The sequence below is a fragment of the Scyliorhinus torazame genome, chromosome 18 (assembly GCF_047496885.1).
Source record: "Scyliorhinus torazame isolate Kashiwa2021f chromosome 18, sScyTor2.1, whole genome shotgun sequence".
Taxonomy (NCBI): Eukaryota; Metazoa; Chordata; class Chondrichthyes; order Carcharhiniformes; family Scyliorhinidae; genus Scyliorhinus; species Scyliorhinus torazame.
In genome coordinates, this window is record NC_092724.1 from 41,033,346 (window position 1) to 41,052,675 (window position 19,330).

The window sequence follows — 19,330 nt, forward strand, 5'->3', positions numbered from 1 at the left end:
CGTGTATGCGTGGGTCTCACCCCCACAACCCCAAAAGGATGTGCAGGCGAAGCGAATGCTAAATTGCCCCTTCATTGGAAAAAAAGAGGGTACTCTAAATTTATTTTTTAAAATGTTACGGAAAAATTTCTCCAAGTAAATGCCACCTCCCCCCAGGTCTTTCTGCTCCTTCATCCTTTATATGATTGCGCCATTTAATCTTTATTGCCTCTCCTCATTCTTCATACCAAAATGTGACACTTCGCATTTTCTGCGTTGAATATCATTTTCCACAAGTCTGCCCATTCCACCAGGCTGCCTACGTCCTCCTGAAGTCTGCTAACTTCCTCAACGCTTACGATTTTTCTGAGCTTCGTGTCATCTGCAAACCTTGAAACTATGCCTGTATACCCAAATCCAGGCCGTCACTTTATATCAAAGAGATCTTTTTTTTAAATAATATTTTAGAGGTATTTGAAAATTTTTATAATAATAACATAAACAATGGCATCAACATGGTAAAATAAACATTTCCCCCCCCCCCATCCCAATCTTCACGCATCTCAACCATACAACAACAATCCCCACCCCCCCCACGGAATACTGCATCCGCTGACATTGTAATTTTCCCCGAGAAAGTCGACAAACACCTCCGGGTGAACCCTAACATTGACCCTCTTAAGGCAAACTTTATTTTTGCGAGACTGAGAAACCCAGCCATGTCACTAACCCAGGCCTCTACACTCGGGGGCTTAGAGTCCTTCCACATTAATAAGATCCGTCTCCGGGCTACCAGGGAGGCAAAGGCCAAGACGTCAGCCTCTTTCGCCCCCCTGAACTCCCGGATCTTCCGACACTCCAAAGATCGCTACCTCCGGACTCGGCACCACCCATGTTTTTAGAACTGTGGACATTGCCTTAGCAAAACCCTGCCAAAACCCTCTTAAGCTTCGGGCATGCCCAAAACATGTGGACATGATTTGCTGGGCTTCCCGCGCACCTCACCTCTACCCCAAAGAACTTACTCATCCTAGCCGCTGTCATGTGTGCCTGGTGGACTACCTTAAATTGTATCAGGCTAAGCCTGGCACATGATGAGGAGGTATTAACCCGGCTTAGAGCATCCAGCCATAGACCCACCTCTATCTCTCTTCCTAGCTCGTCCTCCCACTTGCCCTTAAGCTCCTCCACCGGGGATTTGTCCGCCTCCGAAAGCTCCTGGTAAATATCTGATACCTTCCCCTCTCCCACCCAGGTGCTGGAAACTACTCTATCCTGTATCCCCCGTGGCGGCAGCAGCGGAAAGGCCGGCACCTGTTTTGTCAGGAAGTCTCGCACCTGCAAATACCTAAAACCATTCCCTGCTGGCAATTTAAATTTATCCTCCAAAGCTTTCAAGCTAGGAAAGCTCCCATCTATAAATAGATCCCCCATCCTTCTAATTCCTGCCCTCTGCCAACTCGGGAACCCGCCATCTAGCTTACCCGGTACAAACCTGTGGTTATTATAAATCGGGGTCCAAATCGATGCTCCCTCCCCTCTCTTATATCTCCTCCATTGCCCCCAGATCCTCAGAGCCGCCACGACCACCGGACTTGTGGACTATCGGGCCAGCGAGAACGGCAGAGGTGCCATTACCAATGCTCCCAGACTGGTGTCTTTACATGACGCCACCTTCATCCGCTCCCATGCCGACCCCTCCCCCGCTACCCACTTCCTAATCATGGCTATATTAGCCGCCCAGTAGTAATTGCAGAACTTCAGCAGCGCCAACCCACCCTCCCCTCGACTGCCCTCCAGCAACACTTTCTTCACTCACGGGGTTTTACCCGCCCACACAAAGCCCAAAATAATCTTATTCACCCACTTGAAAAAGGCCTTGGGGATGAAGGTGGGGAGGCACTGAAAGACAAACAGAAATCTGGGGAGGACCGTCATTTTCGCGGTCTGTACCCTCCCCGCCAGTGATAGCGGGAGCATGTCCCATCTCTTAAAGTCATCTTCCATTTGTTCTACCAACCGGGACAGGTTTAACTTCTGCAGTGCCTCCCATTCCCGGGCTACCTGGATTCCCAGATATTGAAAGCTCTTCCCTACCATTTTAAGCGACAGCTCTCCCAGTCTCTTCTCCTGTCCTCTTCCCTGGATCGCAAACATCCCCCCTCCCTCCCTCACCGAACCAGCCCTTTCCAGTTCCTAGAAGCTCTTAACGCCATGGCCAATGGCTCTATGGCCAGAGCAAACAGTAACGGGGAGAGAGGGCACCCTTGCCTCGTCCCTCGGTGTAGTTTAAAGTACCCCAACCTCAGCCGGTTCGTACGGACACTCGCTACTGGTGCCTGATAGAGCAACCGCACCCAGTCAATAAAGCCCTCACCAAACCCAAACCTTCCCAGCGCCTCCCACAGGTAATTCCACTCCACCCGATCAAAAGCCTTTTCCGCATCCATCGCTACCGCCACCTCCACCCATTCTGATGGCATCATAACAACATTTAAAAGCTTTCGAACATTGGCCTTGAGTTGCCTGCCCTTTACGACTCCCGTCTGGTCTTCCCCTATCACCCCCAGGACACAGTCCTCTATCCTAGAGGCCAGTATCTTAGCCAGCAGTTTGGCATCCACATTCAGTAGAGAAATCGGCCTGTATGACATTGCTCCGGATCCTTCTCCCATTTCAGGATCAATGAAATCCTCCTCCACCTCGGGAACCTCAACCGATCCAGAAACTGCCTCATCCCCTCCACCCCAGCCGGGGGTTCTGACTCATTTAATTTACCATAGAAGTCCTTAAACACCTCGTTTACCCCCGCTGGGTTCAGGACAGTATTCCCGCCACTCTTTACCTATCTCCCTAGCCGCCTCCCTTTTCCTGAGCTGGTGCGCCAACATTCTGCTTGCCTCTCCCCCATACTCATAGATCGTCCCCCTTGCCTTCCTCAACTGTTCCACCACTTTCCCGGTGGTCAACAGCCCAAACTCCACCTGTAACCTCCGCCGATCCCTCAGTAGCCCCTGCGTCCGGGGACTCCGAGTATCTCCTGTCCACCAGGAGTATCTCCTCCACTAACCAATCCCTCTCAGCCCGTTCCGCTGTTTCTCTCTGGGCCCATATGGAGATTAATTCCCCTCTGACCACTGTCTTCAAAGCTTCCCAAATCATCGCTGCAGAGACCTCCCCCGTATCATTTGTTTTGAGGTAGTTCTGGAGGGACTTGTTAACCCACCCACAGATCGCTTTGTCTGCTAACAACCCAACATCCAGTCTCCACAGCGGGCGTTGCCCTCTCTCCACATTAACCCGTAGATCCACCCAATGCGGGGCATGATCCGACACTGCGATTGCTGAGTACTCAGTATCCACCACCTCCGGTATTAGCGCCCTACTCAGAACAAAAAAAAATTGATGCGAGAGTATACCTTGTGGACATGTGAGAAAAAGGAAAACTCCATCACCCTCGGCCGTGCAAACCTCCATGGGTCTACTCCTCCCATCTGTTCCATAAAACCCTTCAATTCATATGCTGCAGCCGGCCTCCACCCGGTCCTGGATTTTGACCGGTCCACTTCCGGATCAATGACTGTATTAAAGTCTCCTCCCATGATCAGGTTATGTGACTCTAAGTCTGGGATCTTACCTAAAACCCGCCTCATAAATTCGACGTCGTCCCAATTTGGAGCATATGTGTTCACGAGTACCACTCACACCATCCTCCAGCTTTGTACCTTCTCCCCTTATCTGACATGATTCTCCTTGCCTCGAATGCCACTCGTTTGCTGATCAAGATCGCTAGCCCCTGGTCTTTGAGTCTAGTGACACTTGGCTGACACACCCCTTCCTCAATCTCGTCTGGTCTGTAACCTTCAGGTGTGTCTCTTGTAGCATTGCCACGTCCGCCTTCAGCCCCCTCAAATGCGCAAACACGCGAGCCCTCTTGACCGGCCCATTCAGCCCTCTGACATTCCATGTGATCAGCCAGGTCAGGGGGCTTCCCCCTCCCCCCCCGGGCCGACTAGCCATCACCCTTTTTAGGCCAGCCTCGAGCTCGCGCCCTCCGCCTCCCCGAGTCCCAGTCGCCGTTCCCGACTTCCCATTTGTCCCCTAGTAACAGTTCCTCACCTGTCAGCAAAGCAGCTCCCTCCCCCCCCCCCAGCAAAAACACTAGAAACCCAATCCCCGAAGTCAAGCTCCAGCTTAATGCCTGCTCACCCCCCCACTGCTCTTCCAAGAGTCAGCTGACCCATGCTGACTTGATAGCGCCCGCCCCTGGCACCAAGAAGTCTGTCTCCCTATTGTTCTCTCCCCCCACATGGATAAACATTTTAAAAGCATCACATTCTCCAATAAACAAACACCAGCAAAAACAGTGAAGAAACAGTCACTTTAGAAAAATAATCACCCAAAAACCAGAACCAAACCCAAAGCCCATCCCCCCTCTAACCAGCTCCCTGCAAGACAAAGTAACCTTTAACCATCCAAACAGCCCCTTATTTCACATAGCGCTACTTATATCTATACAATCCAGCACAACAAATTGACGCCACAGTACTTCTCCAAGGCTTCAATGTCTTTTAGTTCGCCTCGAGCCTCATTTCTTTTATTAAAAAAATATTTATTATTCTCCTCCTTTTTCACATTTTCTCCCAAATTTACATCCACCAACAATAAACAATAATCAGTAACAAATATGTCAATCCCCATATCAATAACAACGATCCCATCCTCCCACCAAACCCCAAACATTAGCCCACATGTTCACATAAACAAATGACAAAATGGAATCAGGAGTCACCCATAGTCACCATTAACACACACCGCCCCCCTCCCCCCAACCCCCCCCCCCCCCCCCCCCCCCACCCCCCAAACTAATGTTCGATGTTATCCAGTTCTTGAAAGTACATAACGAATAATGCCCATGAACTGTAGAATCCCTCCATTCTTCCCCTCAGTTCAAACTTAACCTTCTCAAGAGTCAAGAATTCCAATAGGTCCCCCTGCCACACCAGGGCACAGGGTGGGGAGGTTGCTCTCCAACCCATCAGCATCCGCCTTCGGGCGATCAACGAGGCGAAGGCTACAACATCTGCCTCCGCACCAGTTTCCAACCCTGGCTGGTCCGACACCCCGAATATGGCCTCCCGGAGGCCTGGGTCCAGTTTCACGTGCACCACTTTAGAAATTACCCTAAAAACCTCCTTCATGTAATCCTCTAGCTTTGGACAGGACCAAAACATATGAACGTGATTAGCGCGCGCCCCCCCTCCCCCCCCCGCAACGCTCACACACATCTTCTACTCCTTCAAAGAATCGGCTCATCCTCGCCCTCGTGAGGTGTGCTCTGTATACCAACTTCAGCTGTATCAGCCCCAACCTCGCGCACGAGGTGGAGGCATTCACTATCCGGAGCACCTCACACCAGAACCCCTCCTCCATATCCTCTCCCAACTTTTCCTCCCACTTTGCTTTGATCTCTTCCAGTGGTGCCTTGTCCTCTTCCAAAATAGCTCCGTAAACCACTGACACTACCCCCTTCTCCAGTACCCCGGTCGTCAGCACCTCCTCCAGCAATGTGGAGGGCAGCTCCACCGGGAAGCTCTGTATCTCCTTTCTGGCAAAATCTCGAACCGGTATGTATCTAAACATTTCCTGCTGTTCCAGCCCATACTTTGCTTCCAGCTCCTTCAGGCCTGCAAACCGACTCCTAAGAAAATCTTTGAGTGTCTTAATCCCCTTCTCCTCCCATTTCTGAAAATTTCCATCCCACCTCCCAGGCTCAAATCTGCGGTTCCCCCTAATTGGCATTTCCCTTGACCCTGCACCCAGCCCGAAGTGTTGGTGAAACTGCCTCCAAATTCTCAATGAAGCTATTATTACCGGACTCCCTGAGCATTTCCCCGGGGCTATCGGGAGTGGCGCTGTTGCTAGTGCCTTCAATCCCGACCCCCTACACAAACTCTCCTCCATCCTGACCCATTGGGAATCAACCCCGCTGACCCAGCTCCGCACCTTCACCACATTCGCCGCCCAGTAGTAATACATCAGGTTCGGAAGACCCAAACCCCCTGCCTGCCTTCCCCTCTGTAGCAGCACCTTTCTAACTCTGGCCACCTGCCCTCCCCATATGAACTAAGTAATCTTTCCCTCAATCTCTCTGAAAAAAGCCTTTGGCAGGAAAATCGGCAGGCATTGAAAAATAAACAGAAATCGCGGCAACACATTCATTTTAACCGCCTGTACCCGACCCGCCAGTGACAGAGGGAGACCATCCCACCTTGCCAGATCAGCTTTGACTCTCCCCACCAAACTAGAAATCTTGTCCGAGAAGCCCCCCCCCCCCACCCCCACCACTCCCGGGCAATCTGCACCCCCAGGTACCTAAAGTGAGTCCCTGCCCTTTGAATGGCAGCGCCCCCACCTGCCCCCACCCCCGGCCGAGTCACCACAAAATACACACTCTTATCTAGATTTAGTTTGTACCCCGAGAAAGACCCAAACACTCGAAGCAGCTCCAATATTCCCCCTATCGACACACTCGGTTCCGACACGTATAACAGCAAGTCATCGGCTTACAAGGACACCCTATTCTCTATCCCTCCCCCCCCGCACTATTCCTTTCCATACCCCCGAACTTCTTAATGCAATGGCCAACGACTCAATCGCGAGTGCAAACAGCAAGGGGGACATAGGAAATCCCTGCCTAGTCCCACAGTGGAGAGAAAAGTATTTCGAGCTGATGTTGTTTGTGTGGACACTCGCCCTCGGCTCCTTATATAGTAGCTTTACCCAGTTCACAAGTCTTGGTCCAATCCCAAACTGCTCCAGAACTGCCATCAAGTACCCCCATTCTAGCCGGTCAAACCCCTTCTCAAAAAGTCCATACTTCGTCTGGAGTTTCAAAGTAGAAGTCGCGTTCCTCATGTGTGACCCACAGACGGGCTGGGTACAGCATCCCGAACTTCACCCCTTTCTTAAAGAGGGTCATTTTTGCCCGTTTATCGCCTCTTGGCCAAATCCGCTCCCAGGTCCTGATAAATGCGCAACTCACAGTTCTCCCGCTTGCTGCTCCGTTCTTTCTTGGCCCACCGTAAAACGTGTTCCTTGTCCATGAAACGGTGAAAACGTACCACCATGGCCCTCGGCAGCTCGTTCGCTCGGGGCTTCCCGGCGTGGGCTCTGTGCGCTCTGTCCAATTGCAGGGGCCAAGGGAACGTCCCAGCCCCCATCAACTTCTCCAACATGTCCATCACATAAGCCCGCGCTTCCGATCCCTCACGGCCTTCAGGGAGGCCGACAATTCTGAGATTCTGCCTCCTGGACCTGTTCTCCAGGTCCTCCAGCTTCTCCTGCATTCTTTTCTGGCGGTCGTTCATCATCCCAACCTTGTTTTCCAGCACGGTTATGTACTCCTTGTGCTCGGACACCTTTTGCTCCACCTCCTAGATCGCTCTCTTGATTCTGCACCACATGATCAATCGAAGCCTTATTCGGGTCCAGCGTGTCCTTCGTCAGCTTGGCGAAGCAATCCTCAAAAAACTTCACCAGCTGCTCCGTCGACCACTGTGTCGTCTCCCCATGGCCCCGCTGCTCCGCCATGCTGTCCCGTGTTACCAGCTCTGCTTGCATCTTACTTATAGGACTTTGTCTTCTCACTCGGCCACTTCTGGTCCAATCTTCCATACACCGGAGGGGGATTTCTCCTTACTGTCTCACTCTTCACCGATTTATCCCATAAAATCTGGAAAAAACCAGGGGAAAAAGGTCCAAAAGTCCTTCATAGACAGGAGCTATCAAATGTGCGACCTACTCCTCCATGGCCGCCACCGGAAGTCTTTCCATCAAAGAGATCTTTGTCCCACTATTGGGGTCTTCTCTTTCAACTACAATGCTTTTCTCAGAATCTTCCTCAGCTTACCCTCTCAAAAGTCTAATACAAGACTTTTCTCATCATGCACTCTTTCAGTCTTGCCCCCATTCTACCTCTTGTTTTCATGCTAAGCGCCCATTTTATTTCCTCGTAAAATTCTAAGATTTGGAGCTGACGTGAAGTCAGGGGCTGGTTTAGCAAAGTGAGCTAAACAGATGGCTTGTAATGCAGAACAATGCCAGCAGCACGGGTTCAATTCCCGTACCGGCCTCCCCGAACAGGTGCCGGAATGTGGCGACTAGGGGCTTTTTACAGTAACTTCATTGAAGCCTACTTGTGACAATAAGCGATTATTATTATTGTGTTCTATATAAATGGAAGCTGCTGTTATGTGGGATTGTCAAATGACACTAGACTAGTTTTGGCTATTGTGGTGTCATGGTTGAAAGACCTGCTGGAAATGACTGTCTAAGTTCACACCTTAAGAATAGTTACTTGGATAAGTAACCGACTAGTTGACACCTGCAGAAAAGTAAAATGAAACATCTTGCCGCCCAAATACCAAGATAGCACATACTCATTTGGTTCAAATATTTTTTCCTGTGCCGTTTTATCTCGTGAAAAGTCACTTCTTTTCCTCAGTGATGGCGGCGACCGGTAAGTCCCACTCTGTCCGAGAGCACTCTCATCCAGTTCCTTCTTTACAGATTCAACACTCTGAAGAAAGCAAAGGAGTAAAGCTGATTAGTGAGATACGGTAAAAATAAAAGCCGACAACTATGCATTTACCGTTACTAACTTCCGCTTTGTAGTTTGATGTGAAAATGGCAAATGAACAGAGCTGCAGCTATAACTACACTAACTGAATAGTATCAAAAATAAATATTCTGGAAACTAATGGTGTCTGAAGCTGATGACAATGCTCTTTATTTGCATTCATAGAATCCCTAGAGTACAGAAAGTCTGCACTGACGCTTTGAAAGGCCACCCTAGCCTCCGCCTGTAACCTCACCCTAATGGGCAATTTAAGGGACAATTTAATATATCCAATCCACCTAACCTGCACATCATTCAAAAACCAACCAGAGCATCAAAGTATTATCTCAGCCTGGGTGCTTCAAGGATTCAAGTCTTTCCTTTCTCGCAGACAGGGTACTCTGAATCTGATGCACTGAGAGTGGTCTTGTCCACTGAGGCCATTCAACCCACCCAGGCCCCAGCTTCTCACATAAGCTATTATGGATTGAAAGGTCTGCTCAAGAGTTTCTTCTGGTGCACCTAGTCTTATTTCGTGAGGAAGTGTTGCAAACAACTTCTGGATATCAGCACTCAACACAAGTGAAGCAGAATGCAATGCTCTGTTGTTTAGAGTGTCAGCTATAGCTCAATTGATAACGCTCTCACCCTGGAGTCACAAAATTCCGGGTTCAAGTGCCAATCTTCAAAATTCAAGGCTGAAATGTCAGGTGCAGTACTGAGGGAGTGCTGCACTAACTGAGTTGCTGTTGTTCAGATGAGGCACTAAATGGAGGCCTCAGCAGCTTACTCGGGTGGATGTAAAAGATCCTATGGCGCAATTTCAAAGAGGAATGGGGGAGGCTTGGCCAATATTTACCCTCAACCAACATCACAAAAAAGAGTAGATGGTCAGATCATTATCACATTGCTGTTTGTGGGACTTTGCGAAGAGCAAATTGGCTACCATGTTTCCTGCACTACAACAGCGATTGTAATACAATCCAGGTTATTAAAAGTGTGCCTCAAATCCTTGTTGTTGTTCCAGACAAGGAACTATGGTTAGAATACGAGAAAGATTTGTTATTCGCAAACTCACACAGCAACTTCATTGCAGTGTTAATGTAAGCCTACTTGTGACAATACAGATTATTATAATTTTTCAATACAGTGTACTACGCTGAGCTAGCGATTTGGCCGGCTTTCATTGAATTTTAATAAGCTAGAACTGGATCATTAACAACTGCTCTGATTCAATGTCTCACTTGTAAATAATTCAGAACTATATCTTGGCTTTTCGAAAATGTGCCTCATTATTGAAATTTATTTGTTTTCATATTGCATCCTCAGTCTGTGGACCTGAAAGGGGGGGGGGGGAAGGAGAGCGAGAGAATCAGGCTGCAACAATTGTTCTGTGCCCCAGGGTTAGACAGGAAAGAAGAATCAGCCAGAGTTCCTGTTGCTGCTCAGCTGAATATATGACTGCAGCTGTTGGATGGGGACTGATCAGAACTGACTACAATTTCCCCATGTTTGAATAGTTTGCCAATGAACATGAAGAATGGTCACTTGAGTAAAGTATTGGTGGATCACTGGTGCTTACAGAATCACAGTCCCACCCCCAAGACAAATGTCTTCACAAAATGAAGCAAAGCTTTAGAAAACAAGCTTAGAAAACAAGAAAACAGTGTCTTAGGGTGTTTGACGTCTTTTTAAACAAAAGCTATTTAGCCCCCTTACCAGATATTCTCTGGCATGGTTCCCCAGGAGATGTCAAAAAGCATCAGTGTTTAATTCTGTAATACTTGTTGACTTAAAGAAATGTGCACAAGTGAATTAAAAATCATTAGAGGCACCTTATTTACAAACGATCTACATAATGATACGACATTTTTCTTCTTTAAAAACTGCATTTATCCAGTGCTGTGAGTAAAACTGCCAGACTGACTTACTGCATTAATATTTTTCTAAATAGCTTTAAACTGTTCCACTGTAAAATATATTTTAAAAAGTATTGATTTCAATGTAATCATTGGGCTGGATTGCTATGCTTTGTTATTTTCCCTGCCACAAACCATCCCGAAGGCAGCTGATTTCTGCCCATGACTCAATACCCACAGTCCACAACTATCCCGAGTAAAGACATCCATTTTCACCCAATCCTGCTACTGGGTTGTTTCTCAGAGGTCGTCACTGTTCCAGCAAATGAATGGGGCTTCCTCTGAACTTCACCCGGAATTATTCTTTTCAACATCTTGTCCTGATTTCTGAAGCAGCAGTTATACAAGTTTGATTTTACACCAACAGTTGTGTGCAATGCTTCCAGCTTGTCACTGGAATTTAGGGACATGGGATACCATGATGAGTGCCAGATTCTAACTGGTTCACAAATATCCTTTAGGTATGGTAACTTGTCACCATACCTAAAAGTGCAATAAAAATCTGGAATTAAAAGTCTAATGATGACCATTGAAACCATTGTCAGTTGTTGTAAGAAAAACATCTTGTTCCCTAATGTGCTTTAGGGAAGGACATCTGCCATTCTTACCTGGTCTGGCCTACATGTAACTCCAGATCCACAGCCAAACGATTGACTCTTAAATGCCACTCAGTTCAATGACAATTAGGGATGGGCAACAAATGCTACCCCAGCCCACATCCCCTGAACGAATAAAAAAAACTCCCAGAGCAAATAACAAAATAATGTTCATCTGGTAGCTGAAGATTTTGAGGTAGTGGGGTTGATATGTGATCCACTCTGTCACATTAATGTGGATTCCAGAGACTTTAGTCCAGGCTGATGCCCAAGTTGTGCTGCACTGCATGAAGTGCCAGCAGCTCTCTCAGCATTATTTAAAGAAAAGCAAAAGAGCTCCCTGGTGCCCTGGCCAATATTTACTCTTCAATGATCCGATTATTAACTGGTTATATGTATATCTTGTTATATATTGGTTGCCACAATTCTCTACATAAAACAGCGACTGCACTTCAAAAGGAACTCAATCGGCTGTAAAGTGCTTTGGGACATCTTAAGTTCTGAAAGGCATTATATAAATGCAGATAGTTGCATTGACATACAGATTACAAATATTGTATTCAATGTGGCAGTTGTGTTGCAGTTAGCCTCAGGGCCCCAGATTAGGCTGGACAAAAATCACCGTGGATTTCTATCCTTGACCATCCATTGATCCCCTGCAGACAAGAATGTGCATGTATGAACCATGAATGGAATAGATTTACCTGTGATGCCCCCATTGGGGTCTGTCCAATAATCAGTTTACCAAGAGAAAATGGCTGCTAGGGTGAAGTACTTGCAAGGTCCTGGCAGACATGGAACCGTGGATCATTTTTTTTTAAAAAAGGTCCCAACAGCCAAATTTACCTCAGTGATATAAATGAACTTCAGAATAAACGACTCTGAAGCATCAAATTTCATCCCACTTCTTGGGTGTTTCATGGAAGAGTACCACTGTTAGTGAGCCCAAACTTGTACCAACTCCTAGCAAAGGTTTGTCCCACTGCACAGCTTTAGATCAGTGGAATAATAGAACAGCCAACCCCTTGGCATTCATTCTCTACTTCTGTTTCATCCCAGAGAACAGTTTACAGTTTGCATGCCGCACACTAATGCCTTTGTAAAGTTCCCATGCTTTCCTTCGATACAGCTTTAGCAAACCTTACGACTAGTACAGTGAGCACTGAAACCGATGCTGTAACTATCATTGACACCATAAATGTTCTACCACAAGGAGGCCTTTTTCTCTTCCATCAACACAATGTTGAACATGTCACACCAGGGTGGCACCTCGCTACCTCAATCAATCTGTTCATTCACTGAAATGATTTTTGATGCTTGGCATTTTCTCTTCAGCTACGAATTGCCTTTTTTTCGAGTCTCAAGGGCCAATTTCCCGAACCACAGTGACAACCCTAACCATCTCGGTTCATGAATTCTACAAAAGTTGTAAATGGAAATACACAGGCAGCAAGTTGCTAGCTCTGAATCTGTGGGAGGTTGTGCAATTTAAATGGACTTCACACCTCCTAAGAACACTAGTCACAGTAAATATCCTCATACAGACAGTTTCTCTTTCAAAATAAAACATTCCGTTTTTTGACATAAAGGCACAAAGTTCAGGGCAGCACGGTGGCAGTGGTTAGCACTGCTGCCTCACGCTACCGAGGTCCCAGATTCGACCCTGGGCCTCGGTCACTGTCCGTGTGGAGTTTGCACATTCTCCCAGTGTTTGCGTGGGTTTACCCCCACAACCCAAAGATGTGCAGAATAGGTGAATTGGCCACGCTAAATTGCCCCTTAATGAAAAAAAAATAAAGGTACAAAGTTCAATCAAAGAACAGTAAAAGTCAGCAAATCATCAGAACGTTCCCAGAGTAAATTTACTGCTAATAATTAGACCCTTTTCTATCACTCACTATTGTTTACTGAGCACAGAACGTCTACTTCAAAGTAATTTGATTCCAGTAGCCAGGAAATGTAGAATATAAATTAACTGACCTTGGCTTAGTTGAAAGATCCACTTTTCCTGGCCACAGAAGATTGTAGCTATATGGAAAATTGTGTGGCACTGCTGCCTCACGGCGCCGAGGACCCAGGTTCGATCCCAGTCCACTGTCTGTGTGGAGTTTGCACATTCTCCCGTGTCTGCGTGGGTCTCACCCTTAAGCAGGCTAGGTGGATTGGCCACGCTAAATTGCCCCTTGGTTGGAATAAAATAATTGGGTCTTCTAAATTTTATTTTTATTTTTTTATAAATGGCACCTTTTCACCCTTTTCTGACTTTCACTTCAGCATCCCCCCAAAAGGTGTTGGTTCCACAAGTTCAGTCAATCATCAATATCAGTGATGATATCATCAAGTGGTCAATATTCACGCTTAAGCCTCAATAGTGCTGAATCACAGTTGAGTTTTCCTGGTCAGAGAACAGGAGCAGGAACTTTTCCCTCTCTAACTGGGGCTGGGAAGAGACTTGTTCTGCTTCCCCAGGTGAAATCAAATTAGAGTCCAGACTGAGGGGCATACAGAATGCAAAATCTCGACGGCAGCCACCACCCGTCAACTCCATTTGTTCCAGAATCAATTATTTCATTGTGGACTTAGGTTAAATCCCTTACTTCAAGGAATGCTAATTTTCTTCCATAGTCTCTCCTGAAATAAGTAATCAAACTGTGATAGCTCTTTTTAGCCTCAGCCCTAGATATTGAGCAAGGTCCTTTTAACGGTTAATGCCCTGGACAGGAATTAATTCTTTTTTTTCCAATTAAGGGGCAATTTAGCGTGGCCAATCCACCTACCCTGCACATCTTGTGTTGTGGAGGTGAGACCCACGCAGACACGGAGAGAATGTGCAAACTCCACACGGACAGTGGCCCGGGGCCGATCAGAGGCTGTAGGAGGTTTACCAGTCCTACGCCGGAGAGAATGTGCAAACTCCACACGTACAGTGACCAGAGGCCGAATCCAAGGCTGTAGGAGGTTTACCAGTCCTACGCCGGAGAGAATGTGCAAACTCCACACGTACAGTGACCAGAGGCCGAATCCAAGGCTGTAGGAGGTTTACCAGTCCTACGCCGGAGAGAATGTGCAAACTCCACACGTACAGTGACCAGAGGCCGAATCCAAGGCTGTAGGAGGTTTACCAGTCCTACGCCGGAGAGAATGTGTGAACTCCACACGTCCAGTGACCTGGGGCCGGATCAGAGGCTGCAGGAGGTTTACCAGTCCTACGCTGGCAAGCCATGTTATTTTGTTGGGTAAACTCCAGCATTGCTTTTATACATACTAACATTTAAATCTCCTACCTATTCAACTCACATCTAAGCTCTCCGAACTGAGTTCAGGCAATGTATTGGAATCAATAGGGAGTGTGCAGACAGCATCAGGCAAACATAAATGCTGCTGTCTGGTTTTCTCAAAATCGCTGGCTTTGAAAGCAGACCAAGGTAGGCCAGCAGCACGGTTCAATTCCCGTAACAGCCTCCCCGAACAGGCGCTAGAATGTGGCGACGAGGGGCTTTTCACAGTAACTTCATTTGAAGCCTACTTGTGACAATAAACGATTTTCATTTCATTTCATTTCAATAGCTTGCCGCGAATGACTCAGCTGCACACTGGACTACCGGGGAGCTTTTCGGAGAGCTATCCTTACCTTCATAAAGATTGTGCAATGTATGCAGGAGGTATAATGAGACCTTCCTGTACTTGGAGTTAATTTGTAACCACACATTATTGCAATGCCAGAATATAATTTACATCTGTGTGTAACATGTATCTCACCAAAGAACAGAAGATAACATTTGCTCAACATATTCCTCGGACTCTTGCCATTTCTGTGGCCTGCCTTTATTTGCTCCACCATCAGCAGCCATGCCTTCTGTCCCATACTCTACGCTAAAATCCTCTGCCCTTCATCTCCCTCTACTTTTTTTAATACCTTCCTTAAAATCTATCTATTTCACCAATCTTTTGGCTATCCCTCCCAATATAAGCTTCTCTGAGTGAGTGTTGACCATGGTTCAATTGGTAATACTCTGAGCTCTTGACCCACAAGCACCTGGGTTCCCCTTATTCATAGAATTTACAGTGCAGAAGGAGGCCATTCGGCCCATCGAGTCTGCACCAGCTCTTGGAAAGAGCACCCTACCCAAGCCCACACCTCCACCCTATCCCCATTACCCCACTAAGGGCAATTTTGGACACTTAGGACAATTTATCATGGCCAATCCACCTAACCCGCACATCTCCGTCCACTTGATACTGATGTGCTGAGGGAGGAGGGGCACTGCAACTGCCTTTCAGATGAGGCATAAAACTGAGGCCTCATCTACCTGATCAGATGAATGTAAAAGAAACCATTGCACGATTTCAAAGAAGAGCAGGGGAGTCATGCCTGATGTCCTGGCCAATATTTATCTCATCACCATCACACAAAGAACAGATCAGCTGGTCATTACTGTTTTGGGTGCTTGCTGTGCACAAACTAGCTGCCACATTTGCTACATTACAACCATGACCACACTTCAAAAGTACTTCATTGTTGTGAAGCGCACAATATAAATGCAAATCCTTTGGTGGCATGTTAATTATCACTGCTGCCTCGCAGCGCCGAGGACCCAGGTTCGTTCCGGCCCCAGGTCACTGTCCATGTGATGTTTACACATTCTCCCCGTGTCTGCGTGGGTCTCACCCCCATAACACAAAAATGTGTAGGTGCAAGGCCACGCTAAATTGCCCTTAATTGAAAAAAAAAAGAATTGGGTACTCTTACATTTTTTTTTAAATAAATGCAAATCCTTTTTAATCCATCTTTTTGAATATGTCTCTGTGAAGGATCTGTTTCTACATTAAAGACATTAAAGGTTTCTACATTAAATTTAAGTTGCTGTTGTCGCAGCTGGCGTAGGTAGAATCCGCACCCCACCCGAGTAAGAAACAGTACCTTTTAGTGAAGGAGGAGGATTGTAAGACAAATTTCCCTGACTGCACACATTTTAAAATGATACCATTTGAACTGTAGGTTTCTCTCACCCATCTCATGTTTGATTAAGGAAATCACATTCACAGCTGTGAATAGCTACATCTTTTGTTAAACCTTCACAGAAAAACCCCAATACTTAACACTTGAGCACTCCATCCATTAGTGTTACAAATACCTGCCGTGTGCAGCTCCAAGCTATCAACATTAGCCTCGACCAATATATGTAGGGAACACAAAAACATTAATTCAACACAGCATATCAGTCCCAAACAAAAACAGCTCCTCACATTTAAAGAGAGAATTAGTGCCCCCTGGTGTATGGGTGGGTACATACACCATTTGGTATATTGTACAGAACAAGAGACTAGGAAATCTGCTTCCAATGGCAAACCAGTGAGCCCTGGTGGAAGACGCCCGTGTCTGGACGCCTTCTAGTCTGATAAGTCATCACTCAGCACCACACTTTGCTTCCTGTCACCAGTGTGCGCCTGTGTCGGTGTGTGTGAGTGCACACTCGCACCCAGTGCGTGTTGATGCATCTGGTGGAAGGAATTCTGACTAGACTGCTCACTGGTCTCTGCTTCCATTTAAAGGTTTGCTTAAAGACCAGCTTTAGGAGTTTGCCAATATCAGACAGTTCAGTATATAAACACACCAACATCCAGAAGGAATATGACAAACAGTTAAGTCACACAAAATAGAAATACCAGTCCTAATGCAACACAGCCTGCAGTACCTTTTGAAATAAAGCAACCGTGACAGTCATTCTACAAATATTTATTATCTGTGTCCGCCATTGTGAATTTTTTTAGGACAATTCTTCATAAGGGCCAGTTAACAGACGCGTTCAGACACTATGAACTCACAACACATCATTTTATTGTATAACTCCATTTCAGTTTCAATTTGTAATCCGTGACAAAACTTTAAACATAAATATTCAACCTGCAGCATGAGAGCATGAGTCCATATGTCACTAACTCAACCCAGTCCTTACTGTATTTCTTTTTCATTGATTTGTTGTGTCTGGGTTCCTAAAGGTTTGGAGATGGCTGTTCTTTGTGCTGTTGACCCACTGATGGGCAATTCTTAAATTAGAACACAAAGTTCTGTTAATACCAGCAACTTGAGAAGATGGATTTAAACTTTGTATGTGACACTAAGCCTCCACAATATATGACCCTTGAAGCTGCCGGCGGTAGCCAGGTTATTAATAATGCTTGCTTTTATGTTCCCACCTTGATATTTCAGAGTGATGCCCTACGTGGAGTCACATTATGAACTGCAGTGAAATGCAGTCACTGATGTTATGCAGGTAAATATGGCAGGCACTATTGCAGTTATGTCTCACACGGAGTGAGATTCAAATCCATGTTATCTGCTTTAAGTAGTGTTACCTACCTGAGATATTGCTTTGAAGGCTGTGGTTTTGCCAATCTTCTCCCCACTCTTGCTGACTGATTCTGCAGACTGCTTTGCTGATTTTGCCGCTTCTTCCACCCCTTCCCTTATTTTCTTACCAATGTCCGATTTACCAACTTCATCTAGACTCTGCAGTATAGAAAATAGTACATAAACATGTTAAAAAGAAATGTTTATCAAACTGTATTATCATCAGATACACTGAAAGCGAAGTGAAAATTATCTTTCCAGTTATAACTCTTCCAGAGCTATAGTCCCACGGGTGCTGGTAGCCGTTTTGGTACTCCTGCCACCTGCTCAGTCTAAGCAGTTTCATCAGCCTATTCAACCATAAGTCATATCACAAACAAGACTGCTCTGTCCTCACCTGACATCCATGCACTTGCACCTTTTAGCCTAATTATAACCCAGGGTTGTCGGGCACAATTAAACCACCACTATGCTGACCCAACAGGAATCATCCCAGAAGGAGTGGCCAAAAAAAAGGTTCACTTTTGTTCTGCTTGCCGTTGCTTTTGATCCACTCTCTTTCCATATTTAGTGATTTAAATTTTATTTCACACAATTTATTAAGCACCCTTTTTAATATTTAATTGGCTCATTACTTATAAAAATTAGGGCTGGGACTCTCGTATCCTTAAAATCACTCCTTAACTATCTAAATACCGTGCACTGAAAGTCAAACAGGAGACTGCACTTAGATAACTTCACTGAGGGCAATTGGATCAAAGAAAATAAAATTATCCACATCATCTGAAGAAATAATTAATTAGACATCACTGGGAGTTGAGCAAACAAGTATGATGTTGGCTGCATTGGAAGGCCCAAACACATCATACTAACACAGCTAAGAACTCCATCAGCCAGGGGTGCAGCTTTTACGGGGATAAGAGAAAACAAGTGGAACTCATGCCAAATTATCAGTTACAATGAAGATGAAGGAATCCAGTCCTATGAATATTTCATTTGCGAAGCAGGAATTGAGAAAAATTACTTTCAAAAGAGTTGTCTATTGAGGTGTTTCAGGTAAGCCCATGAACTGGACTCACCTCTTTGACCGTTTCTGAAAACTCCTCTAACTTCTTCTTGAGAACTTCGGAAGTTTTGACTGTTTCAGATTCGATGGTTTTCTGAAAAACAAACACACTATTTAATCTTATTAAAATTACAACTTCATGGCTCTAACCCAAAATAATTTTTTTTTTAAACTTACATATTTTTTCCTTGCTCTTTGCAGAGCCTCTGATTCTTCTAACCTTTTAGCCTCATCTCGAAATTTCTTAATGCTATCCTTCATTTCTTTGTTTTTTGCTAGTTCATGTTTGATATTGTCTAATAAACCGGAGAGAAAACCTTTCTTCCCTTCGGACGCATAATATCGAACCTGTTAAGAAATAAATGAGAAAATGTAAAGCAAACTCAGCAACCTTGGCTTTGTAAATCTATCATCGCATTGTTATTCAGCTTTCTCATAGTTGGCTCTTCATTTCTCTATCCTCTCCTGAAGGCAAATGCTCATCAGTATCCAAAGGACTGAGATGGAGCATAGGATTAAAGCATGAGGATATTACTATTTAGCATGTATTTATGTTGATATTGTCCAATCATGGCGGCACAGTGGTTAGCACTACTGCTGAGGACCCAGGTTCAATCCAGGCTCGATTTAACTTTAAGATTATGGCCCCTTGTTCTGGATTTTCCTCACCAGAATAGCTTCTTTGTATTTACTTTCTCTGATCCTTAGAATCTTAATTACCCTGAAATTTCTAAAGTGGAAGGAATACAAGCCAATTTTATTGTTCCTCAGAATTTAACTCAAAAGTACTAATATTAT

At 45.8% G+C, this 19,330-nt stretch overlaps 1 protein-coding gene across 2 annotated transcripts in view; it reads right to left on the minus strand.

The window, feature by feature from the left end:
* timm44 (translocase of inner mitochondrial membrane 44 homolog (yeast)) overlaps positions 1 to 19,330 on the minus strand; it is a 133,823-nt gene that overhangs the window by 86,972 nt on the left and 27,521 nt on the right. For both annotated transcript variants that reach the window (XM_072482643.1, XM_072482644.1), the window contains exons 3-6: positions 18,710 to 18,880; positions 18,546 to 18,626; positions 17,476 to 17,625; positions 8,421 to 8,560 (exon numbers count right to left, since the gene is read on the minus strand). In XM_072482643.1, coding sequence (XP_072338744.1) covers positions 8,421 to 8,560; positions 17,476 to 17,625; positions 18,546 to 18,626; positions 18,710 to 18,880 — 542 coding nt within the window. The remainder of the gene's footprint in view (positions 1 to 8,420; positions 8,561 to 17,475; positions 17,626 to 18,545; positions 18,627 to 18,709; positions 18,881 to 19,330) is intronic.